General features: G+C 39.8%; 1 protein-coding gene across 2 annotated transcripts; it reads right to left on the reverse strand.

The window, feature by feature from the left end:
* Nucleotides 1–505: 505 nt before the first annotated feature.
* On the reverse strand, nt 506–26,100 carry LOC121509285 (synuclein, alpha interacting protein). Of its 2 annotated transcripts, none has more exons than XM_041786536.1 (12): nt 25,987–26,100; nt 18,913–18,999; nt 16,140–16,212; nt 15,125–15,672; nt 14,594–14,732; nt 14,197–14,474; nt 13,698–13,877; nt 11,562–11,675; nt 8,076–8,201; nt 7,144–7,313; nt 6,057–6,146; nt 506–2,366 (listed from the first exon to the last, which is right to left on the reverse strand). In XM_041786536.1, the coding sequence occupies exons 2-12, from the start codon at nt 18,967–18,969 to the stop codon at nt 1,376–1,378; spliced, it is 2,766 nt and encodes a 921-aa protein (XP_041642470.1). In that variant the 5' UTR covers nt 18,970–18,999; nt 25,987–26,100; the 3' UTR covers nt 506–1,375. The 2 variants fall into 2 exon arrangements, with proteins under 2 accessions (XP_041642470.1, XP_041642469.1); XM_041786535.1 differs by having other exon boundaries at nt 14,594–14,756.

The raw sequence follows: 26,100 nt of genomic DNA on the forward strand, positions 1-26,100 counted from the left end.
TTCAGCCCCTTAGGTTGTTTCATCCTTTTATCAAGTTTATGAATCTATCATGGTCGGTAAAATTTGATGGAAAAAAATAAAAAATAAAAACAGAGTAGAGTCATGCTTCTAGCGCACGCCATAGCCCGACCAAAGCACGTACGTCAGACTAGGGCTGGGCAATTAATTGCAAATTAGATTAAATCGCAATATGGCCTGCTGCAATATTCTAATCGCAGACAGTGCAATATTTCTTTAACCTGAAATGTGTCAGAATACCAGATACAGTTTTTTGCAGTGGATGTTTTATGATCTACAGCTGTGTTATTCAACCCTCCTCAACCAGAGAGCCAAATTGTTGAAAATATCTTTGCAAGAGCCACAATCTAAGTGGTGAAAGTGGAAAAAACAGCATGGAGTAGCAATAAAAATAAGGTAAAGGTGGCAAAAATGGTCAAAAAGCAGCAAAAATGTGTGAAAAGGGGTGAAAATTGGGAGAAAACGTGGAAAATGGTCATAAGGTAGCAAAAAATGGTCCAAAAGTGGCAAAAAAAAAAGAGTGAAAAGTGACTAAAATAAGCAAAAACCAGTTAAAAGTAGCAAAAAATGGGCAGAAAAATAAAAAACAAGTGGTATGTAAATGGCAAGAGGTAGCTTAAATGTCCAAAAAGTGGCAAAAAAAGGTGAAAAAGGGCAAAAATGGAAAAAAAATGTCAAAAAGTAGCATTGGGGAAATTGGGGAAATTGGGGAAATTGGGGAAATTGGGGAAAAAAGAAAACAAGTGATATTTGAAAGCAAAACGTAGCTTATTTGGACGAAAAGTGGCAAAAAAATTGGAAAAAAGGGCAAAAATGGAAAAAAAGAAGAAGCACAAATTCTGGAAAAAATGAAACAAGTGGTAGCCTATTTAAAAGCAAAGGGTAGCTTAAGTGGTCAAAAAATGGTGAAAAAAATATTGGATTAAAGTGGAATAAGTGGGGAAAAAGTGGCAAAAGAAGTTGCAAAATGGCCCAAAAAAGGAAAAAGATCAGATCCTTATGCAAGCAGAGTATGTGTAATTTAAAGGTTAGTTTCAGCACCACACTTCCAATAAGTTTCCTTGCCATACCCTTTTTAAAGCTGCTTTAAACGGTTCAAATGATGAGTCAGTTTAAGATTGCAAAATATATTAAATATGCTCTGATTTTTCCTCATAATGTCAGAGTGGACGTGATCATGTTTTGGATCAAGATTTGAGTTCTACTGCTGAAAAGTAATGAAAATAAAAGCGATAAAGTGCTACCATGCCAAACTACATCCATACATCAGACTGACTCTGATTTCTCATGTTCTTTGTCTTTTGGAGTCGCTCTGCATCGTCATCAGCAGGCACTGATTGGTTGGATGGTTGGAAAGTTAAACATTACTGGTTCTGCTCTTGCCTTTAGCTCCGCCCCCTGGGGTACCTTTACCCTCTGATTTCCTGCACGGTGAGTTCTGGCAGGTGCCGGCCTGAGCACCGCTGCTGTTGTTGTTGTTGTGATTCGTGTTCCCGCTCAGCGTCTCCATGATGGAGCGAAACGCTCCAAATGACCGCTTACTTTCAGAGCCTCCTGTTTGAGTCCTCTCTTTCCCATGATGCACTTTGGTCTGCTCTGCCTCCTGATTGGAGCTTTTGTGCACCTGCTCATCGAAGGTGACCCTCAGCTTGAGGTTCTGTGATGTCTTCCTGCGAGATGACGGTGACTTTAGGGCGCTCTTGGGGCTTGTGGCCACTTTCTGACCATTGGCGTTGTCGTGGAAATCCGCTGAACCGTCCGATGTTTTGGCGTCCGCGGCCTCGGGGTCGCTGGAGGTGGGGGAGGGGTTGTAACCGATGCTGTCCACTGACTTTGACCCACTGAGAGAAAATGCCAGCTTCCTCTCAGCTGCAGAAGAGGGGGCGGAGGAGGGGAGATGCTTCCTCATCATTAGATTGAGGTGGTTTGATGCCGGGTCCTCCTCTGTGATTGGCAGGTGAGTTGGCCTATCAGGTCGCAGAGTGTTTGAAGCTGAGGCTCCCTGGTTTTTACCCTCCTCTGGTGGATAACCATCGGTGTCCGACTCACTCAGAGAACGCTGCATGATCTGTTTGAGTCTCGCCAGTGTCAGCTCCCTCCTGTCCCCCAGCCCTGTCCTGCGGGCTCCAGGGGCCCCAGGGCCACAGGGGCCGTCTCTGCTGAGTCCACCTGCTGGAGGGAGCCTCTCCCTGGAACACAGCGAGTCCGACACGTCTTTGCCCAGCAGCTGTCGCAGGACCGAGTCTGGACCGGCCCCTCCCTGACGAACCAACCACTGACCGTCACCCGGAGTCCCCTCGGCTGTTAGCAACATCTCTGGCCACGCCTCCACTGAGGGCTGATGGGAGCTGGAGTCCAGAGAGGGAAAAAGACATTTTCTGTTACTTTTCTTGAATGGTTGGTGCATGAATTCAATGCTGCTGCTTTCGTAACCATTCCTAAATTCTAATGCCAGTAAAACTAAGAGAAGAACAGGGGATTATTTCCTTTACACACTGAGGCAGCTTTTTTGGGGCATTTTTAGCTGCGAACGCCATAAAAGATAGCATTTGATCCACAGAGCACATGCAAACGGGAAATCCACTCTGACTGCACACAAAATTCCAGCAAACTGCCCAGCAGAGCAAACAGTACCCTGTCCTGTTTACATGTATGTAAATGAGGGAATATTCAAAAATTCAGTGTAACATTGTTCCCCTCACACACATATCAGCCTCCTTACAAATCCACAATCCAGAGCTGACTGCACCAGGCTTTAAAAGACGTGCAATATAACACCAAATTAAACCAGGTATTGATTATTAAACCGCTTCTTTTTCTATCTCTCCCTCTTCCTTCTTCAACTAATGAAAAACTTTGGTTACTGGTTTTTTGTTATTGGTTTGGTGGACCTCCTCTTAGGGCATTACTCCGAACAACTCCATCTTAGGTGTGTAGTAAGAAAAAAAATTTTCATAGGCATTAAACAGGAAATAGAACTTTCAGGGCCTATAGAAACTTGGAAAACTATGAAACCTGTAAAACACAGAAAGGCCCACTTGGCTTTTTAATGCTGTGTTTATATCAGGGGGTCCGGTTTGATTCAGTTCGATTTGGTATGGTTTGGTACGCTAAACCCCAAAATATACCTGTGCCCTTGCTTGGTGGGTGGGCTGTGAAGTCACATGCAGCGCGAATCTGCTGTTCCAGCAGCAGAGTTATAGAAAGGATGAGTGACAGAAATCAGTAGGGAATAAGGCAGTAAACAGCTTTATTTCAGCTGAAAGTGCTTTTTTTTTTTTAAAATAACTACATTTTAATGATATTAACCGCTGTCAGTACAGCTCCTCAGCTGATGGAATACGTGTACAGAGACGGTTTGACTCATAACGCTACATTAATATGTGAATATATCTAGTCTAGAACAGTTTATAGGACAAATATAAAAGTTCAGAGCTGTACTGTGAGAATTCGCTGCATTAAAAATAAAGTAAAAGTTCAGCTGGTGTTAAAATCAAGCTAGATTAAGTCAGAAATCCGAGGTGCGCTGATCTGGTTGTAAAATAGTCTGCCGCCTGAAGTTTTACAAACACGTTCAACAACCACAGAGCGATGTTTTCACAGGTTACCTAACGTAAGAAGTAGATTAATTACTAGTTACAGGAGAGAATGAACTGTTCTAAGGCTTCGTATTCACAAAACTTGTGCATTAATTTAGTTTCTCATCCATCGCGGATGGATCAGGCTGATGTGAGCTTTTGGGCTCTGCTTTGTGTTCTTAAAATCAGGTCCAGATAAACGTCAGGAAACTTGATTTGTGGCCAAATATCAATATCCATAGACTAGGAAGCAGTTTGGATCTCTGTCAAGTCCAAATATTTCCCATTTAGGCAGATATTAGTCAGTTTTTCTCCTGTTTTTGCCTGCCTCCTTACAGCACAAACTTCTGTGTTTGAAGCCCGGAGGCGAGCAGCTGAGTCGCGCACTGACGTGACGTCAGTGCAGCCCCTATTGTTGTGTGTGTAGCTCCACCTTTTTGGTACGGATAGGTAAGATTGGCACCCTTACGGAAGGGTGCCCAAAAGTGGGATGGTACAGGTCGTTTTTTTGGGACCCTTTCCACCTTTTGCTCTATGGAAACGCAAAAAAGTGCGTGCCGTTCTGCACCGAACTGAGCTGGACCGCTTGGTGGAAACAACCTGTTTGTGGAGTTTGTTGCAAACTCCAATAGGACTTTCATGTGTTTTACACTGAGGAGAGGCTTCTGTCTAGCCACTCTGCCATAAAGCCCAGATCAGTAGAGGGCTGCAGTGATGGTTGTCCTTCTAGAACTTTGTCCCATCTCCACACAGGATCTCTGGAGCTCAGTCAGAGTGACCATCAGGTCTTGGTACTAAGGCCCTTCTTCCTTGATTGCTCAGTTTGGCTATGAGACCAGCTCTTGGAAGAGTCCTGGTTGGTCCAAACTTGGTCCATCTGAAAGTTCTGGAGACTACTGTGATCTTGGGAATCTTTGGAGCAGCAGAAATGATTTTGTAGCCCTCTCCAGATCTGTGCCTTTCAACAATCCTGTCTCTTTAGAATCATGTCCAATCAGTTTAATTTAGCACAGGTGGACTCCAATCAAAGGGGCTGCACAGCGATGCAGGGGTTAGCGCTGTTGCCTCACAGCAAGAAGGTTACTGGTTTGCTTCCCGGTCAGGGCCTTTCTGTGCAGAGTTTGCATGTTCTCCCAGTGCATGTGTGGGTTCTCTGCAGGTACTCCGGCTTCCTCCCACCACCAAAAACATGCTCATTAGGTTAACTGGTGACTCTAGAATTGGTCAAAGGTGTGATTGTGAGCGTGCCTGGTTGTCTGTCTCTATATATCAGCCCTGTGATTGACTGGTGTACCCTGCCTCTTGCCCAATGACAGCTGGGATAGGCTCCAGCATCCCTGTGACCCCGAACAAGATAATTGGTATAGAAAACGGATGGACTCCAGTTGAGGCGTAGAAGCATCTCAGCAAAGATCAAAGAGATGGGAGGAACCTGAGCTGGCTCTGAACAGTGATCTCAGTGTGAGATATCAGTTGTTGTTTTTTTTTTTATTAAATTTGTAATTTTAATGTTGGTATGATAGGGTGAGTGTAGATTAATGAGAATAAAAATGATTTTTCTCAACAGTAGCATCAGGCTGCAACATAACATTGGAAAGAGTACATGCATAATGTCATGACCTTCAAAAGTGCATCTGGGCCTATCCTTTAAACTTTACAGGGAGTCCACAGTTTCTTATTTTTGGTTTCAAGGATGATTCAAATTAGCCAAATTGCGCCAAATCCTCCTGGAGAACTGAACCTATCTACCTGAAATTAAATTAATTAAATTTTAATATTGTTGGATCTCCACAACTCCTGATGTGGTGACAGTGCTTTAGAAACACTTGAGGAGTCCCATCACTCCCACCTCTACACTGTCTTGACTTTTCTGTGTCTGGTGCTAGCTCTCTCATCCTTTGGCCATAATGGAGTAAAAATGTTTACATTCATATGTTATGTAAATACAGTAGCACAGGATTCAATATTTAACTTATGCCAAAGCCATTAGTATTCGTGTGATACCTGCAGGGGCGTAGCTAAGGATTTTGGGCCCCCAGAAAGAATATTATACAGGACCCCCCTTAACCAGCTAGCCAAGTAACAGATGTTGCATAATTTTTTTTTTTAATCTATGCATTTTAATGTATTTTTGAACCATAACTTCCCCGTTTATGAGGGATATTGTTACTATAGTTAAATTAAATTTACTTGCAATATTTTGCAGCACTGGACTATACCATTTGGACATTTTTAAAGGCAGAGCAGGGGCCCCCAGTATTGTATTTTACTCTACTTGATAAAAATTTCAGTTTGTTGACTGATTCAATTCTTCGTTTTTAATTCAATAATGACTAATTACTAAGAAAGAAACAAATAAGAACACACATTTCATTGCAGGCTTCTCAAGGGCCCCTCCCTACTGTGAGCGCAGGTGACCAGTACCACCACCCCCCCCCCCCGTGCTACGCCCATGGATACCTGGGGGATCTGGATGGCGTCCCCTCAGCCTTGTTGGGGTCCATCAGTCTCTGCAGTTGTTTCTGAAGGACCATTCTGTCTGTGGCCTGTCTGCAGGACAAACAACATAAACAACATTACTCACTCAGGCTCGTCATAAAAGGTTTTATCAGGATATAAATGATCCTTGTTTTGTAATCTACTTTAGGAAATCAAGGATCTTAAAAGCTCCTCACTTTATTTCTGGTTCAAATAAAAATGGTGGTCATGGGGCTCACACTCAACCCTCACTTGTGAATGTGGTATCTCCTCATCACTTTGAGAGATCCTCTTTAAACTCTGCACCAATGTCTGCTCAGATCAAGGATGACCAGTTCACATTTTGGAGGTTAAAGATCAAGGTTATTAAGCTTTGTTTTAAGCCCTTGCTTTTTATTTTTCAACCACAGAAACACCACAGCCTCAGACAGTATGGAGTTGTAGCCAGCAGCTACCCTGTACAGCACTAGCTTAACTACGGTTCTCCTAAAAGGACAAAATTAGAATTAAACACATTTAATGTATGATTTTTGGACCTTAATCTCACTGTGATTACAGTGATAACACTGACAGCCTTAGTCTTAAAATATCAACTATTTTGAAATGAATTTGCTGGATTTTCTCTTCTAATCCAGCTCTCCGTTCAGATGAAGATAATCCTGATTTTTGATATTTTTACAATACCATGAATTTAATAAAGCATTAACTGGAGACTTGATGCAGATTAAAACCAGGACTGGAGTAGCTGATGTAATCCAGAGAAGTTATCCTTTTTCTTTCTTTTGAACCATCTGATTTCACTTTTTAATCCTGTCAGTTTTAATCCTGGAGGATTTCTGTGGTAAACCCTCTCCCCCAAATCACACTAAAACAATAATCTGAAAGAAAAAAAAAAAAAAAAAAAAACTATACAAAATTTAACAACCCTCCACTAAATTTTCATTTCCACTAAGTCAAATCTGACTGATCAGATTAATTTTAAATTTCCTGTTAAATAAAACCTGACAATCTAGTCCCTCTGTGTAAAAAAGTGAACCTCAGACTGTAAAAGTTAAAACCTGTGACTTACTCATTCAGCTGTTTGGTGAGTTTAACCACCTGCGAAGCCAGCGACATGCAGGTTTCAACAACCACAAGGTACCGAGCACAGGTGGTGTGTCCCTGCCGCTCGGCACTCTGGGAAGGCCGCTCCCCCTGCTGGTTCTGGACCGTCACATTAGAGCCGTACTCCACCAGAGTCTGAACACAGAGACGGAAACATTTACTGCTGTGAAAGCTTGATTATTAATGAATTTGATGTCATGTGGATAATTTTCTGCATCAGGATTCATCACAGGTGCATGATTTAGCACGACTGTTAGTCTTTCTACCTCTGTGCGGTTTTATTCTCTTCCTTAAACACAGGTTTCCTCAGCTCTGTAAGCAGCTATTTCATCTGAAACAAATCCCTGTCAGTGTTTTGATTGTTGGCCTGGCTGGCCAACAGGAAGCAGACAGGACTGATAACATCCGCCTCTGCTTCAGTTGGCTGTGCCACTAACCAGGGAATAAAAAACACCCAACTCCTGCTGCAGGAAAATGAGCTTCTTGTTGTAAAATTAATTTTAGAATGAATTTAAAAGATAGCAAAAGAACTGCCGAAGGAGGTTCCTGGAAAAAGTGATATCATACTTTTTTTTAATAAAAAAAATAAAGACTGTGTTCAAAACCATATCCTTTCACTCTGTTCAGTCTAAATTTGGTGTCAAGTATGAAACGGGACCTCAAACACATTTGAGTAATATGTAACTGTATTAAAATTCAAACTGTATGTATTGATTAAAATTCTATTTACAAACAGTCATGCTGGCTTGTTGCTGGCTCAGCAAATATATCAACATTAAGGTCCTGTGATGCATACTGTTAGCCTTAAATGCAGTCTACATGTCTGAGTATGTAGTATGTGGTTTTGGACACAGTAAAGTGAACTGGTAGATGTTGTTACTTTGAAGCAGTGCAGACCTGTATACAGGTGAGGTGTCCGTACTGAGCTGCTACATGGACTGCCGTGTTTCCGTTCTGGTCGACCTCGTCCAGAGAGATCGCCTGTTCCTGCATGAACTGAAGCAACCACAGCAGCACCTTCTCCTGCAAGACACGACCAGAAACACATTTTAACCTATAATCTATTTAAGAAATACATTATTTAAATGAATTATTTCAAGTATTTGAAGATCCTTGCAATATCATTCAAAGCACTAAAATAACCATCACGATGATTTAAAATGACAGTATTGTGCCTAATAAATGTCATATCAATGTCTCTTATGTCTCAATGTCTCCTATGGTCATTAGTTTTTCATCTTTCCTTAACAATGATGGAGCTGCTGCATTAATACTGAAGCAAAAGGAAGTCAAACGTGAAGGTTCTCCTAAGGGTTCTCCATCCAAACTTGTGCATTGTTATTTTAAAGCACATACACAACAGCGGGGTATTTTCTGGGGCTGAATGATTTCCAAAAATTATCTAATTGGAATATTTTTCCCCTTATATTGCAATTTCAATGTAACGTGATTATTATTATTTGGTTCTTCATCTTGTGTTTTTTTTTCAACAAATTCAAGAAATAAATCATTCTTTATTATGACCTATATTCAGTCAGGAACATGCCCATCATACATTTAACAATTTTACTGCGAAATGGATTAACGGTTTTACTTGGCAGAGAATTATCTGCTTAAAAAATGCACCCTGGGTTAGTCATAGCGAGAAACCCCCATATGGACCGATACATTTGAATATGAGGGTGCAACATGCTTTAAGCTATAAAGGAGGAGGCTGGGGTGAAGGAGGTGAAGCTTTGCCAGGAGCATGGTGCATCAGCATTAATGCAAGCAGGGGTTTGTGAGAAGTACATCATATTTAAAAGGACTGTTGTGTTTACACTTGAATGTTTGCATAATGTGCATAACATCTCTGCTGCAAAAATATATATATATATGTATGTACAGTGCTTAGCAAATTTATTAGACCACCTGTCATATTTGTCTCAGAGACCATCCAGCATCATGAAGTGCATTAATGCGGACTCTTTCATTTTCAGTCAGCTCTCCACGTTTTACCATTTTGAACAGGAATGAGGAATTTCAAACTGAATTCACCCAAATTTGAGCCGGCTCACTGGGCTTCTCTGAGAAGTCAGAAACTAATCAAACATAACTTTCAACCACTAAAACTCATTTTTCTGTTCAGGAATGCAAGTAAATAACTATAAATTGACATATTAATCAAGAAATAATAATGTGCTTTACTATTTTTTTCCATTTTTTTTGTAAATCAGTAAATTTGAAAATTCATGGATAACAATAATAATGATATTTTAGCATTAAAAATATAATTTCAGTTAAAGAGCTTCTACATATTGGTGTATTAACCATTGCAGAAACATAAAAAATGATTTTGGTTTTACCAATTTTTAACCAATGCTGTTAATTTAAGGCAGCTGTGGCATACACCTTACCTTGGATGGTGGTCTAATAAATTTGTTAAGCACTGTATATCAAACTGGTATTTTGACACATTTCAAGTTAAAGAAATATGGCAACTTCTTGCATCTAATCTTATCTGTGATTAATTGCCCAACCCTAGTATTTTCCACAATACAACAAATATCACAATACCAGCTGATTTTGGAGAATAAAAATTTCCTACACAGAGTTAATGACAGCAGTTGTTGTAGACCAGGGGTGTCAAACTCAATCACAGCAGGGGCCAGGTTCTGGATTTAGGTCTAACCTGAGGGCCTAACAAGGTCAACATTTAACCACAAACTATCAACCTCATTTTCACCAGTAATAAAATATGAAAAAAACAACACTGATGATAAATCAATTGGAAATTCAAAAAGTAAAAATGATAAGTTTAAGGGCTCCAACTGGAGATAAAAATTCCAAATTATAAGTTCAAAAGATCAGAACACAATATTAAAAATAGAAAAATAATGTTTAAAAGAGCAATTATATGAGAAAATAGAAATCATAAGTTTGAAAGGTCAAAATATGAGATCAAATTTGAAATCATGAGTTTAACCCCTTAAAGCCTGTTGTATCATATTTTATACATACTTTTATGATATCTCTATCTAATCAATATGATCATTAAATACTAAAAAAAGACCTTCTGAATAAAATCTGATAAATGATAAAAATGCCCTCAAGTGGATTATGGGTTATCAAAAACACCTCATATATCAAATGAGATACAAAAAATGTATATGTTAAATTTTAGGGCAATTTGGATATTTTGGATTTCAGTAGAAAGTTACACAAACATTTCAGTTCCAACAAATTAGAACTTTTTGGCTATAATTTGTTTTTAAAAGAAGAATTCAAAATGATGACTTCAAAAGTTAAAAATCTGACTTAAATTCAAAAATTTGGAGTGTAAAAGGTCAAAATATGATAAAAAAAAGTAAAAAATATTCACTTAAAATGTCAAAACGTGACTTAAAGTTTAAAATTGGGAATCTAAGATAAAAATGCGACACTTAAAGTCCAAATTATGAGTTGAAAAGGTATGAAATGAAAAGTCAAAATCATAAGTTTGAGTCGTAATCTTGAGATGCAAAACTGAAAATATGAAATAAAACACAAATGATTTTGTCCCCCCACATTCCTGACTTTTTATGAAATCTTTCTTAGTCCTTAATTTTTCAGATTTTTATGGCTTAAGAGAATGTTTTAAATAATCAAGTTGAAGTTTACATTATTATACTAGAGGAAATCTGCAGACCTCATACTGGTGGGCCAGTTAGAATACAAATATGATATGATCTTGCGGGCCAGATATAATCGTTCCGCGGGCCGGATTTGGCCCCCGGGCCTTGAGTTTGACACCTGTGTTGTAGAGAAACACAGCAAAGGCAAAGCTTTCAGGACTCAGGATGGACATTAAATTCAGTGGTTCTCCACTGGTGGGCCATGACAAATGTTTGTCTTTAAAAGTGTGCACAAAAACTTACAAAGCTCATTTTTAACGTGCTCATTTTTTCCTGTCCCTTATCTTTGTCACATGTTCTGCACAAACTAGGGCTGCCAATTTTGGCCTAAATGATAATCACAATGATTTTAAACATTCTTAAGCTTAGAGTTGAGTGATATGTTATGATACTATTGCGTTAGTAATGTGTGCATGCGTAGAAGTCATACTTCAAGGAGGGGCAGTAGTCAGGTGATCTGGTGCATGTCACACAACTGCTTCTGTGTTTTTAGATTTTAGCCACAAAAGCACATTTTCTCGTTGTTTTCTCCCATGACAAACGTGCATTAAAATAATCATCAGAAGTCAGAGAAGTGAGTTCTGTGCAGCGGAGTTTGTGGGCCTTATTGAAGCTGTTCCCTAGTCACCCCCCCTAACCCTGGTACAGAGTGAACTCTGTCTGATGTCACAGGTGAATGACTGATTGAACTGAAATGAAAACTCCGTTTCCTGCTTAGCACCAGTGTTACCTGTCCGTGGCGGGCGGCGTAGTGGATCAGACTGGGATGCTCTCTGCTGCAGCTCAGTTCTGCAATGGCCTCCGTCTCACTCACCATCCACCTCACACACTCCAGATGACCGTTCTGCAACACAAACACACAGATGCTGTTTTTATCCTTTCAGGAGTCATTTTATTCCACACATCATATTCGCTTAAACATACTATAACCTAATTCTAATACAACTAACCTTCAACAAAGTCAGAGACCTATAAATGCACCGTTACTCAGATTTTACTCCCCTAGTAAAGCTTACACATACCCACACCTACTTAGTTAACATGCTGATTAAAGACCAGGTGGCTAGAAATCTGTGCTGCCATTAATCTGAGTGAATAAACAAGAGGCTTGCTGATAAGAGCCAATCAGGACTCAGCTGCCCAGCTTGTCTCTAGATAACACACTTCCTGTCTGGCAGCCAATCAAGAGGCTTGTTTCCACAGCAGAGCAGACAAAACAAAGCCTGCTCAGTATTTACAGCGTTCGCTTTCCTCGGTTTCAGTCCAGACAGTCTTATTAAATGTCCTGCTGCTGCTGCTAGATATAAACTTTAGTTCATTCTATCAAAATCCTTCATCTCAACACACATTATGACCTCAATGACCACTTCATAGCTTATTTTCTGACTTATTTCACCCAAAGGTCCCTGCAAACAAACAGTCAGCGGTGATTACAATGATTTACAGTCATGGACGAAAGAATTGGCACCCCTGGAATTTTTCCAGAAAATATACCATTTCTCCCAGAAATGATTTACCCACAGTTTTAAAAGGGTGCCAACAATTTTGTCCGGCCCATTTTTTGAGTTTTGAGTAAAATTATGTCAATTTTGGCTTTTTTCTTCTGCTTTTTGGTGTTGTTCCAATGCACATAAATGAAATAAACACGACTCACCTTACAAATGACCACCAGTAATAGTTAGCAAGTAGAGTTGCAAAGGCATTAAATGTCTCCTGTCACCTTAAAAAAAACACCATAACTGCACAGCCCAAGCTCATTTAACCCTCTGAGCCCTAAGCTATTTTTTTTAACCATGGTGTTTCACATGGATCTTAAAAACCTTGTCAAACATCAACCCTGTGGCTCACAGTCAAGCTCTAAACATCCTTTTCATCAGGACAACCTGGGCTTTAAGTATATGTGTACTGCAGCAATGCCCCTGGAATTTTCAAAAAGATATGGGACTATAAAGACAAACATAAAAACAAATCATTAATCAAATATCCTAGATTTTTGGACCAAAAAGTGAAAAAATCCTCTGTGACAAAAATACTTTGAAATGTTTACATTTTTAGAAAAAAAGTTCTTGCGCTTATAGGACGTAGAGTTATTAATTAAAGCAGTTCCTGTCTGCAGAGACTCTGAGGGACACGTCACAGCCTCTCTTTGTCTCTTTCTCTCCATTATGGGTCATTCAGGCTCTCTCCTTTAGTTTCCAAGTGTTTGCACATGCTCTGTTCAGCAAAGCATGACGTGACAACGCAACAGCCTGCCATTGGTTGTCACAGCCCACTCACAATGCATTCTGGGATACAAACAGACAATATGGCAGACCGCATAAGTTGCTTGCTGCAGGAACAACCGAAAAATTGATTGTAAACAGATAAAAACACGTCCAATATCAAAGTTACTGGTGTGGGTTTAATCTCTAAAGATCCTGGAAAGTCAGACAAATTCCAGGCTTACAAGAAAATGTTCTGTAAGAGCTACAAAGGCGTGGATAACATCAGTATAACTGCATAACGGAGGGCTTTAAGAGGATATATATACAACAACGCCAGGCTCAGTGGGTTAATCCTCTAATCTGAATGTATGTGTGTAAATATAAAGAGAGACATTGTTGACATCTATAAAATTATTTTGAAAAGATTCCATGGTGGCAGGACGGACACTTTCAGTGGCTTGAAACATAAACAATCTGCTGTATCAGACTGAGTATATACCCAAGTGGGCATTGTGCTAATGCTAAAGCAAACCTGCAAGAAGGAGGGGAAACAATCGTGCCTTGTATGAAAATTTTGATTTCATGTCAATATATGGCCATATTTAAATATAACATAATTCAAGATATGCTGAATAATAATCCCTTGGTTTTGTTACACTGACCTTGACTCCCAGCCCAGCGGGGGTGAGCTGCTGGTTGTTGCGTTCGTTGAGACTGTCCTCCCCCATCAGAGAGGTGAGATGCTGCAGACAGTCGGCGTGACCCTGAGAGGCGGCGATGTGCAGCAGGTTGTTCCCATCTTCGTCTCTGATCAGCTCCAGGTTATCTGCAGCCAGGTGAGGCTGCAGGTGGGGGAGGAGGGGAGAGATGTGGTGAGATGGGTGGAAGATAGAGCAAGAAACAGAAGAGGGTAAATGAGTTAAAGCAGCAAAGCAGCGAGGAAGAGAAAAGAAAAAACAATGGTGACGAGTAAGAGCGCTTTAAAAATATTGTAGAGAATAATATCTGATCAAATTGTTTTGATTATACGAAAATAAATCTAAAAACTCAGTAGACTTTGTAAAGCTGATACTACGTTAGGTGGGGAGGTGTTGAAAACACCAGAAGTGTCCTGCGTGCTACATAGGTTGAAATACTTTGACTTAACAACTTGGCCCTTACCAGCAGAGAAATTTGTCCCTCTCTGACGATGTTGATGATGTTCTGATTCTTCTTGGTCTCCTCGTCCATCTCCCCTCCTGCTCCTCCGCCTCCTCCAAACCCCCTGGGCCCACTGCCTCCTCCTCCTCCTCCTGATCCAGGAGTCCAGGCCTTTGAGGAGTCCTGCCTGCCCATGCTGCACCCTGGCATAGGGAACATGAGCCCTGAGCCTCCTGAAGAGTCCACGCTCGGCCTCTGGCTCTGTGAGTCTGGGTAAACGCGTGCAGACAGCAGCTTGTCTGGAAGCCATTATTCAAACATGGTATCATATATTTAGATGTTTTATGTCAGTGTTTCTGGCAAAGATAAGGATAAACTAAAATAAATGAATGAAGGAAAGGTGACAGCGTTTTCATACCTGCATCAGAGAAAGATGAGAGGGAGGAAGAGCAGCTGAGGAGTCCTGAAGGGAGCAGGTCTGACTGGTAGCCTCCTGGGGAACGGTGGAGGTGGTGGAGGTCCGGATCCATAGACTTGGACTTCCTCAGGTCGGACCACTTTACCGGGGAAAGGACACAATACTGTAAGAAGAATAAAGATTCCTAAATAGTGACAGCTAAAAGTGGTCAGAGCAACAGGTTAAAATAATGCAAATTTTTACAAAAGTTGGTATCAGTGGTGCACAACACAAGTAAATCAGTGCACAACCAGGTAGGAAGATGTCATGCCAACTATTTTGGAAATGTTAAGACTTATTTTTTTTGTTTTTGTTTAATCAAGCAGATGGAGGCACAGATTTTCCTGACACACCAGAGAGCCTGTTTCTCATCTCTATGATGTGGGATTTATCTCACAGTCATCTGAGCATCTGTAAGATGATAGGACAAATGTTCTGTCCATCATGTTTATTATAGACCAATCAGATAACAAAAGGTTGTTCGGTGTTTACCTGTGTCTGCGAGCTGCTGCTGCCCAGACTCAGAGGCTCGTTGTGGACTAAAGAGGAGCTCTTCAGCCCTCCTCTGTTCCTCTCCAGGGTTCCTCCTCCCAGGTTACTCCCTGTCACAGAGCGCTTGTCGTGGGGAACTCGAGGCAGAGTGGACATCTGCTGACTGGACTTGATATAAGGCACATCCAGGATCTCGTCCATGTCCAGATCATAGTGCTCCAGCTCTCCAAACAGAGCCTGCGGGTTGTTTCCTCCAACGACACCACTGCCTCCGCTGACCAGGCCCTTCACCTTCCCTCCGGGGGCATCAGAGGAGGCGTGAGTGGGTTTGTCCGAGCTCGGGTCATCCTTACTGCCCTCTCCTGTCTCCCCAAGCCCTTGACCCTGGACTTTACCATCAGAGTCGGAGTCGGGGGTTTCTGGTTGATGTTTGAGGGGAGAGACCCTCTTCACTGGACGGAACTTACTGTGGACCTCTGCAATCCCGGTGGGTTTGATTCCCCCGCCACTGTGGGAAGAAACGCCACGACTCCAGTTGATGGAAGGAGCTGAAGAAGGAAAGATGACAGGAAATCAGATCTATAAAACACTACTATCATCCTGTATTTTGGGGGTATTGTTCATTTCCATAGCAACAATTTCCAAAAAAGTTGTGTCGCTGTGTAAAATGTCAATAAAAACAGAAGTCAATGATTGCTAAATCTCATAAACCCATATTTTATTCCCAATAGAACATAATCAACATATCAGATGTTAAACTGAGACATTTTACCATTTCATGGAAAATATTAGCTCATTTTGACTGCATCTGCAAAACAACTAAGTCTAAAATATGGTCTATTGTGAATAAACTACGGGTTTAAGACATTTGACATTCACTGACTTCTGTTTTACTTACACTTAACACAGCAACCCAACTTTTTTGGAACTGGGGTTGCATTTTACAAACAGTAAACTCAGCCAAAACTCTGCAGCAAAGTTTGGCAACAAACAAAGCTCTGCTTTTTAAAGTTACCTGGTCTCTCCTCAGTAGGGCCATCGTTCCTCCTGGATAACTCGGGTATGCTCTTTAAAGATGTCACAGAATACTGCAGCATGAGCAAAACAGACAAAAACAAAGGGTTGGAAATGTTGGAAAAGCATCCACATCGGTACAGCGGCTGTATAATCAGTTATTTTTAGACATCAGATAATTGCAGTAGCAGTCATGTTGCTCTAATTACACACAGATTGTTAACATGAGGTTGTTGGGAAGCTGTGCAGATATTTATTCACTCACTAACAGATGCAGTCACTTTGAATCTGCCACAAAGATTTACATCTTAAGTTTCTCCAAACTATTGCTATTTTTACTCTTAAATTCAGTCTATCCTAACTGAGATGAAGAGTGGTCAGATTAAAAAACCTGCCAGTTTCTGCAGAATCAGAACAATGATATCCATGTCAGTACATTTAATTTGTGTCATTTTAAGTTTGTATAATTTTCACTCCATATCTGGGTTGTCCTGTATTCGCTCTGCAGCCAACAAAGGTAACTGCTTTGACTTGTTTTGCTTTGTTTCATATGACTTCTTCTTTCGTTTAACTCGTGGTTAAACCACGCCCCATAGAAAAAGAAGCCTTGTGTAAACTGCTTGTAGTCTTGAAAGCTGTTGGCATTAAAGTTGTTTTTATTAAACCGAGTCCTCAATTCCAAACAAGAAGTAAACTGCAAAGATTTGAAAACTTAAGCAGCGTTGGGCTCTCATCATCATATTTTGTTATTGCAATGACTGAGGACCTCTGGCAGAGGAATTCACATACTTCGCCATTAACAGTACCCTGCCCATTTTCTTTAAATGCAGGATTTTGACCAAGAACAGAAGAAGCATTAAAAAGTGGCAGCAATCTCTGCTGGTCTGGTCCGTCACATTATGCATTCCTGCATGTTCTAAGCACTGGTGTGGCAGGTTTCAAAACACACTGAGTGTGGTGAATGTTCGATCGTGTTACGTCTTGTACAGTGTGAAAGAAAAACAGGTGTTTGAAGTGCTTTTTATTCACTGGATTTAAGGTAGAGCTGTCTGATCATGGCAAAAATCATAACCCCAATTATTCTGATTGATATGTGTCATGGTGAATAAACACTCCTGTGAACATTTTTTCATCTGCATCTGTGTGTAAAAATGAACAGCTGTCCCCAGAGGAAAATGTGTTAAAAACTCTTGGTTTAATAAATTTCATAAGGACTGATCTACACAGGAAAGGTTGAAGAAATGTGTACTCAATTAAATTAAAATTAATGTACGTCAATAAAATATTATAATCACTAATCATTTAGTCATACCTTACAGTTAATTTATTGTGCTTACTGAAGGGAAACTACATTTAAAAATGCATTGAAATCACCCCTGGAGCTGTTTAAGCAGCACCAACCAACCAATTCAGATGAACCCGAAAAAAATGAGAGCAAAAGAATTCAGTCTAGTTAACCAGTCTGGCCAGTGAACACAGGGGGCTCAGGCTTTTGACTTTAGTTCAAATTGTTTATAATTCAGCAGTTATTTAGCAGTTTGTTATTCCTGAAAATAAGGAACAAATACAGTATAGACAGGGAAAAACAGGGACTCTTCGGGAAGCGAAACCAGGTCTTCTATGGGCCCATCACCTACACTACAGCTAAGCTAATGGATCAGCTGGTGGCATAGGTCTAGTTTCCATAGAAACCGAAGACGACACCTGAAGTGGCTGCAAAAAAAAAAAAACAAACACTACACGTACAGTACTGTGCAGAAGTTTTAGGCATGTAGAGCGCTAACGGTTCTTCACAGGTCCTGATGTTCCACAACCGCGGGCTGAAGAGAGGAGGGAGGGCAGCCAGAGTCAGTAATGTCACATTTGACATGTACGCGTGTCACTCAGCAGCCAAGGTCCAGCTTAACAGCATTTCTTTTGTCTGGGCCTTTTCAACCCCGGTAATACGCCCAGCAACCACCAACAGTTTTCAGGTGCTTAGAACATACACACGACAACAAGGGGGTTGTGGCAACCCTCCTACCCACTCTAACAGTACCCTAGGCCAGAGGTTCTCAACCTTTTCAGCCCAGGACCCCAAAAATAAAGGTGCAAGAGACTGGAGACCCTCACTGTACCTGAAGGTGGCTGAACACAGCCGTGCACATTCTAGAATCTTGTGCAGACAAGGCCACCAAAAAGGGGAGAGCTTTAACCCGAATAATAATAATAATAATAATAATAATATCTTGAATTTATACAGCGCCTTTAAAGAAACCCGGGATGGGGTGTATGGATGGAGGAGATCAGAAAGGTACTGAGGAGCCAGGGCATGGAGAGATTTGTATGTGAGGAGGAGGACTTTGTAGTCTATACGGGACTCGATAGGGAGCCAGTGGAGGTGGGTGAGGGTCGGAGTGATGTGTTGCCAGGGTCTAGTGCGGGTGAGAACTCTAGCTGCAGAGTTTTGGACGTACTGAAGCCTGTCCAGGGTTTTGCTGGGTACTCCAGTCAAAGGATCAGACAGTGGAATGCAAAACTGATCACTGAGAGAGAAAAAAACAGGAACTGTAAACACAAAAATAGATGTTGAAAATTTAAAGACTACTCATTTGTTTGCAATTTTGAATTTGTACTCTTGATGTGAACTTTTTTTGCCTGGATCACATTTTCTTGTTCTCAGATTAAATAAATTTGATACCGAACAAGTTTGTTTGAATTTTTCTGCCACAAATTTCTTTCCATAAGTGTGTAGTTATCAGGTATTTGCGTGAGCTTGTTCATTTCTCTCTTACCACTGAATCATCAGAGAAGTCGATCTCGTCCAGGTCCAGGTACTCAGGAGCCTCCATCTTTACACCACATCATCAGCTGACACCAAGCTGCACACAGAAAACCATGCTGCAATCAGAATAAAAGTCATCAACAACAAACACATCTATAAGAAGAGAAAAGATTTCAAACAGAGCCCTGCAGCAGCAAATAAACTCAGATATAAGTGGACTGTCAACCTGAAAGAGGAGCAACAGGAAGGTTTTCTTTTTGAAGTGACGAAGAGCGGCACAATTATCACAAGAGTGTAAAGAAGATAATGGACTGAAGCTGAGCACACAAACATTTTTGATTCTGTCAACAGTAATATGAAGTTTCTGACCTAGCATACGAGAATCACAAAATCTGTGATTCTCTCCCAGCATTATTCCCATACATTTAATGAAGACGAACACTTTAATGCTGCAGAGATCTAATCTGCAGGAATAATACACAGGACGTAGCTGCAGGAAACTGAGAACAGTCATGTTGAAAAAGTGGAATGAAAGGCTTTTATTTTTGTGTCAAACTACTGCTAGTTGAATAGGAAACCATGGAGTCAACAAACCGTACGTCTACGTTTAGCAGGACTAGGTCAGTCTCACAGCTCACAAAGGGTCACTGTAAAATGCCTCGTTTGAAGATCATCAAATCCTCGGTAAAACCGGAGGTTTAAAACTGTGTAAAGCTCAAAGTGTCAACTGCACAGAGTGGCTGAGCTGTTGTGATCAAAGGCAACAAACAGCAGGATTATCAGGACTGATCAGAAAGCAGCGTGACTCACAGAGAGAGAGCACAAAGATTTAAAGACGCAGCACGAAACTTTAACCTGAAACAACCCACCAGACAAATGTGTAAAATAACACTTCATCAAGTAACTAGAGATGCACTGATTTTAAAGTTAGGGCCAATACTGATGTTCAGGATAAAGATCAAGCTGACTGTAGATACTGATAATATTTTCATTCATTCCTTTAAAGCTCAGCTGTTGTTCCCGTATCAGGCAGCCGACGCATGGTCTGACAATGACATCTTACAATGAGCCAAGAGAAGTTGTCACAAAGGAGTCCAAAGAGGAGCAAAAGAGCACCTGGATGTTCCAAAGCAGTACTGGCAAAATATTCTGTGGACAGATGAAACCAAAATTGAGTTGTTTGGAAGGAACACACAACGCTATGTGTGGAGAAAAAAAGGCACAGCACACCAACATCAAAACCTCATCCCAACTGTGAAATATGGTGGAGGGGCCATCATGGTTTGGGGCTGCTTTGCTGCCTCAGGGCCTGGACGGATTGCTGTCATTGATGGAAAAATGAATTCCCAAGTTTATCAAGACATTTTGCAGGAAAACTTAAGACCATCTGTCCACCAACTGAAGCTCAACAGAGGATGGGTGATGCAACAGGACAACAACCTAAAGCATAGAATTAAATCAACAACAGAATGGATTCAACAGAAGAAAATACGCCTTCTGGAGTGGCCCAGTCAGAGTCCCGATTGAGATGCTGTGGCATGACCTCAGGAGAGCGATTCACACCAGACATCCCAAGAATATTGCTGCACTGAAACAGTTCTGTTAAGAGGAATGGTCCAAAATTCCTCCTGACCGTTGTGCAGGTCTGATCTGTAACTACAGGAAACGTTTGGTTGAGGTTATTGCTGCCAAAGGACGGTCAACCAGTTATTAAATTCAAAGGTTCACATACTTTTTCCACACTGCACTGTGAATGTTTACATGTTTTGTTCAATAAAAAACATGAAAACATATCATTTTTTGTGCGGTATTAGTTTAAGCAGAATGTGTTTGTCTACTGTTGTGACTTAGATGAAGATCAGAACACATTTGATGACCAAATTATGCAGAAATCCAAGAAATCTCAAAGGGTTCACATACTTTTTCCTTGCAACTCTAGGTGAGAGAATAAATGCTTGGACTAAAAGTAAAGACTAAAATGTGAGGACTTTCTGTGGACTGAAACTAGACTAAAACTAAAAAATGTAGAAATGACTAAAATGTGACTAAATCTAAAAGACAGGTAATCAAAAGACTAAAATTTAACATTGCTGCCAAAATTAACACTGGTCCATATCTGTAAGCTGACAACGTGCAGAAAAAGGCTGACTAAACAAACTCAAGTGCAGAAAAGTAGTAGCAGTAAGAAGTAGTAGTAGAGAGCTCCATCCATAACTGTCAGTGTTTAACTTGGAGCATAAATGAGCCTTTGGACTACTCTAGTGGGATCAGCTCCAGGGTTGGCTCGTCATCAGCTTGGAGCAGGTACCGAGCACTAAGGGCTAGAAGCATAAATAACTTGTTTGCATGTCTTGACATTAGATTTAGGCTTGCATGCCGTGGCTAGCAACTCCGCTCTAGCACTGCTTCTCTTGTGTTTGAATCTGTGGTGATGATAGCATATCCAACTCCACCTAAGCTATGATTTTATTCCAGCTTTAGCAAATTGTCTTTGCAGTGAAATAATTTGAAAAGCCCATACTTGCATGGACAGAACCTGCAATTACTGCACCCTCTGCTGTCCAAAGTCCAGTCGAAGCTCTCATATCATCTAAAGGTGTCTCTAAAACGAGAGCCAAGCTGTGGATGCTTCTATCTGCAACAGTTTTCTCCTTATCTCCATTCTCTCGCTCTTGTTGGACTTGTCCCAGTGCTGCTGTGTTGGTAAAACATCACATTCTTGCATGACAGACTCTTCAGTGGTAAAAGTTTCTCAACAGCTACTCTAAAAGATGAGGGCGATAAAAAAGTGTGAAGACATGGTCAAAATATCAGCAGCTGTTTGGTTTTAGTCAGAGATGTTAATGGTTATTTTTCCAAGCTGTTGACACAGAAACATCTTTCTGGTTTTATTCATTAAATAAACTAAATGAAACTTATGTCTACAAATAAACATATTCCCTCCATGGTTACAGGATGTTAAGAAAGCAGCCAACCATGCAGTTTTCATGTACGAGGGCAGCTGTTTTCAGACAGTGTAGGAGTCACCACAGAACTGGACGCGTCCACATAAAACCTCTGATTGTAGCTTTGAGAAACAGTCAAGCCTGACATCCTTGATAACAACTGTTGGGGCCTAAAAGCAGACATCAAAAATAAGACTGCATTACAATAAGGAGGAGGAGGATGTCTGCTTTCTTTGTTTATATGAACAGCTGACGAGTCGGGATCCTTCCAGGCAGCATGACACAAAAACAATCAGACATTAGATGTTTTTTGGAGGAAAGTCAAGAAGCAAGGACGGGAGTTTTGGGGGGATTTTGACAGAGATCTGATTACTCTTATTCTGCAAGTGAAATTAGATCTGTGTTACTTCACATTTCATTTAGAGGTCAGCTGAAACTGCTGTAAACACCTGAATGAGATTACACATGAAGTTTTAGGAGAAAAATAACAGAGTGCCACGTATTTCAGCAGTTAGAGGTTAGTCACTGTCACTAAAGTGAGATGAGGGTAAAATACTTCTCCGACCCTAGATGTGATAGTTATTGGTTCACTATCCATACTTAGAACCTAAAGCTGAATGTCTTCAATCTTTATTTATTTGCACTGCTGCTCTACAGTCAACAAAATCTCTCCAGGTTTTAGTTCTTTTAAATTCTGATGCAAGAGGTAGAAGCTCTCTAACTCAAATGATATCTTTAATGCTAAAATATGATTATTATTGTTATCCATGAATTTTCAAATTTACTGATTTACAAGAAAAAGGAAAAAATAGTAAAAATAATCACACTGATATCTGATTAGAATTCTTTTTATTTATCTCAAAGGAAATCAAAGGGAAGGTTATATAATTTATATTTAAGTTAAATATAGGCTACATATATCATTTAAAGTATTCATTTGTTTTAGTTTTTATGTCTTTATTTCTAGGATTATTTGTACATATATGTCTAGCAGTTGTGATAAAGAGATGATGCTTATTTAAAAATCATGACTGTTCAATTTATTTCCAAATTCTTTTTGTGTGGTTTCTTTCAGGACAGGAAACAGCACCTTGGAGGATTCTGGTTTTTTGTGGGAGACCAAACCCTTACATGCCTCAAATCCCTGCTGAGCTGTCCACACATTCAGTATTTTGCATATATGCCATGCATATTTGTGTTAAGGAAAAGAATAAAAAAATATAAATTTAAGTGACAAGCTTTTGGAAGTTATTTGCAAACTGTTTAGCCACATTAATAACAGGGGAATTGGCAAGAACCTCATGATACAATACACATCACGGTACTTGGGTCACGATACGACAGTATCACGATATATCACGATATCATGAAATTGTGATATACTGCGATATTCTACACAGTTAACTAAGCAAAATATAGAGATGATGTATATGTAAATCACACAATGCTTTGGTGATGTTCCCGCTATATTTCACAGCAGCAAGACAGAGCTGGCAAACGGCATTTCCTTTCTTTAACTCGCTGTTTGTGTGAGCAAGTCGTATTTTACTAACAACTTGGCTAAAATAGGAATTTTTATTTTTTACCAAAAAAATCAATATTAAGAGTTGAAGTGTCAATATTGTATCGGATGTCAAAGTATCGCGGTATATTGCCGTATCAATATTTTTTTACAGCTGTAATTAATAACATAAAAAACCCAGTTTATTCACCCCCAAAAATGTATAGATTAGTCAACTAATCGAGGAAATAACCGACAGAATAATCAGGTAAAATAATTGTTAGGTTAAGCCCTAAAAAACCACAACATAATAGGGCTGGACAATTAATTGAATTTTAATCGTGATTTCAATTTTGGCTTCTCATGATCATAAAAACATTATAACCGAAGAAAAACAACTAATGTGTGCTTCAAAGAGTATTTTTGGGTTGTTTTTTTGGCTGTGTTATTAGGGGTTTGTTTGGCATGTTGCAAATTTTGCACGTTTTACAGGAGTGCATGTAGATTGGACATTTATTTTTATTTATTGTTTTTTTATTGCTATTATTGAATATATTGTTAGTAATTTACTTGTTACTAATTTATTTTTGACTGCTCTTTTAAGTTGTGGTTCAATAAATACTCAAATTTTGAAATCAATGAATAATCGTGTTTATTAATTGTGATTTTAATATCAATCAAAATAATCGTGATTATTATTTTTGCTATAATCATCCAGCCCTACCACATAGTAAGACGGGGGATTTGCCATCTCACTCACAGCCTATCAGTAACAGCAAAAAATGTGATCAAGGCACCCCTAGAAAATATCATGGTAGTATTGCTAGTTATTTCTTAACAATAGTTTAAAACCATCAAATGGCAGATACGAAGACAAACTGTGTCTTTATATTTTAGAAAGACACTGGCTACTTAACCCTTGTGCCCTCCTTAGGCATTTTTGGCCATTTTTTTCAAGTTTTGTTTTTTTTTACTATGTGATCATTTTGTTAGTTTTACAGCGTGTGACATGAATTTTTACAGGAACTTTTCTTTCTAGGTAAATTTTTGAAATCCAACATGTTTTACTCTTAAATGTCATTCATACTCTCTCAATTAATTTCCCACCCTCTTTACACCTTCGAGGCAAAAATGTACACGTACAAAAAGCTGCCATTAAATCAGCATACGTCAATATTTTTTCTACTTTTTTTTCATAAATCTCTTTAACAACTTCAGACTTGCTCAAAACTACCAAATATTCAATAATTTTCAAGATTTTAACCCTTTAAATGCCAGTTTGATTATTTGAAATATTTTATTTTTCACTACAAAAACACAAAACGTGAATTATTTTCCATAAAACTAATAGTGGAAAGAAGGGGCTTTGGTGCTGATGAGAGTCTGGGATGGGTCAAAGATTAGCAATAAAATTGATTTCATTGCCCTTGTATTTTTTATAATATTTCATAATATAACGGTCAAAAATACAAGAATTTTGTGCATGGTCCTACAATGACTAAATGATTGAATCTGGTGGAATACAGTAAAAATGTCAACTTTGACTAGACTTCTTCACGTTGAAATGCTGACATTAAAGAATGCATGATTTCATACTGCAATGACAGTGAGATTAAAAAACGTGGTTTCAATGGAGGTCAATGGGGGCATTTTTGCCTCGACGATGTAAAGAGGGTATATCTGACATTTCATAAAAAATATTTAAGCAGTCAAATCAGTTATTTTGCTAATCTTTGACCCATCCAAGACTCTAATCATCCCCAAAGCCCCTTCTTTCTACTATTTATTATATGGAAAACAATTCACTTTTTGCGTTTTTTGCTGTAAAAAAATCAAATATTTCAAATCATCAAACTGGCATTTAAAGGGTTAAAATTCTGAGAATTATTTATTTTTTTGTAGTTTTGAGCAGGTCTGAAGTTGTTAAAAAGATTTATGAAAAAAAGGTAGATAAAAATATTGACGTATGCTGATTTAATGGCAGTTTTTCTGTACGTGTACATTTTTGCCTCGAAGGTGTAAAGAGGGTAAAAAATTTGAGGAGGGCACAAGGATTAATAAGAGGAGGTAACAGGTTAGCATTAACACTAAAAACGACATAAACATAGCTAAACTACATAAGTGTATGACAGTTAGTTCACCCTTTAACTGTTCATTAACCCCACTACACCCTCAGGACTGTGGTGAAATCAAACTAAAAGACCAACAGGCTCCTGAGGGCAACAATAAAAGTGTTCTGATGACAACATGATTGACTTTTACTTTATTTTCACAGCATTAATACCTGACCACTGCCTACCTACATATAAATATAGCACTCACTCAGTAGCGCTAAAAGCGATCTAAATCCCAAATAAAAACACGGAATGTGGAGTTAATGTGGGTGTTTCCTGCTATTCTTAGTCCTTATAGTTAAATTAATCCACTCACCCAAGCTCAGAGAGCAGCGAGAGGCTAATTAGCTAAGATAAAGCTAGCTGGCTAATCAGCATCCATGGATGCTAATGTGTTAGCTAACAGGCTAACCAAGCAGGCGGCAGGAAAATTAGGTCAAAGCGAAGGCTCAGGTAGAGGCGAACCCGGAGCCGGTCAACGAGGCGTTTTCTTCTGCTTCCCGGACAGTTTTCTGGTACCATACCTTATCAAAATCAGACAGCCGAGGAGAAAGCGCTGGCTCCGGGAGAGGATACAGCTAGCCCAGCCTTTAGCCGTGGAGATCCTCAGATCCAGCTGTTTTTTTTCCTTCTGTCGC

The sequence above is a fragment of the Cheilinus undulatus genome, linkage group 5 (genome assembly GCF_018320785.1).
Source record: "Cheilinus undulatus linkage group 5, ASM1832078v1, whole genome shotgun sequence".
NCBI lineage: Eukaryota > Metazoa > Chordata > Actinopteri > Labriformes > Labridae > Cheilinus > Cheilinus undulatus.

Bases quoted from the DNA above. Each gene is read 5' to 3' on its own strand.
- LOC121509285 (XM_041786535.1), bottom strand. From the start codon at position 18,969: ATGGAGGCTCCTGAGTACCTGGACCTGGACGAGATCGACTTCTCTGAT. The intron at 13,878-14,196 runs GTAAGGGCCAAG...CCCCACCTGCAG, and splicing joins AGGGACAAATTTCTCTGCTG to CCTCACCTGGCTGCAGATAA. The intron at 2,367-6,056 runs GTATCCATGGGC...TCTGGACTCCAG, and splicing joins ACGCCATCCAGATCCCCCAG to CTCCCATCAGCCCTCAGTGG.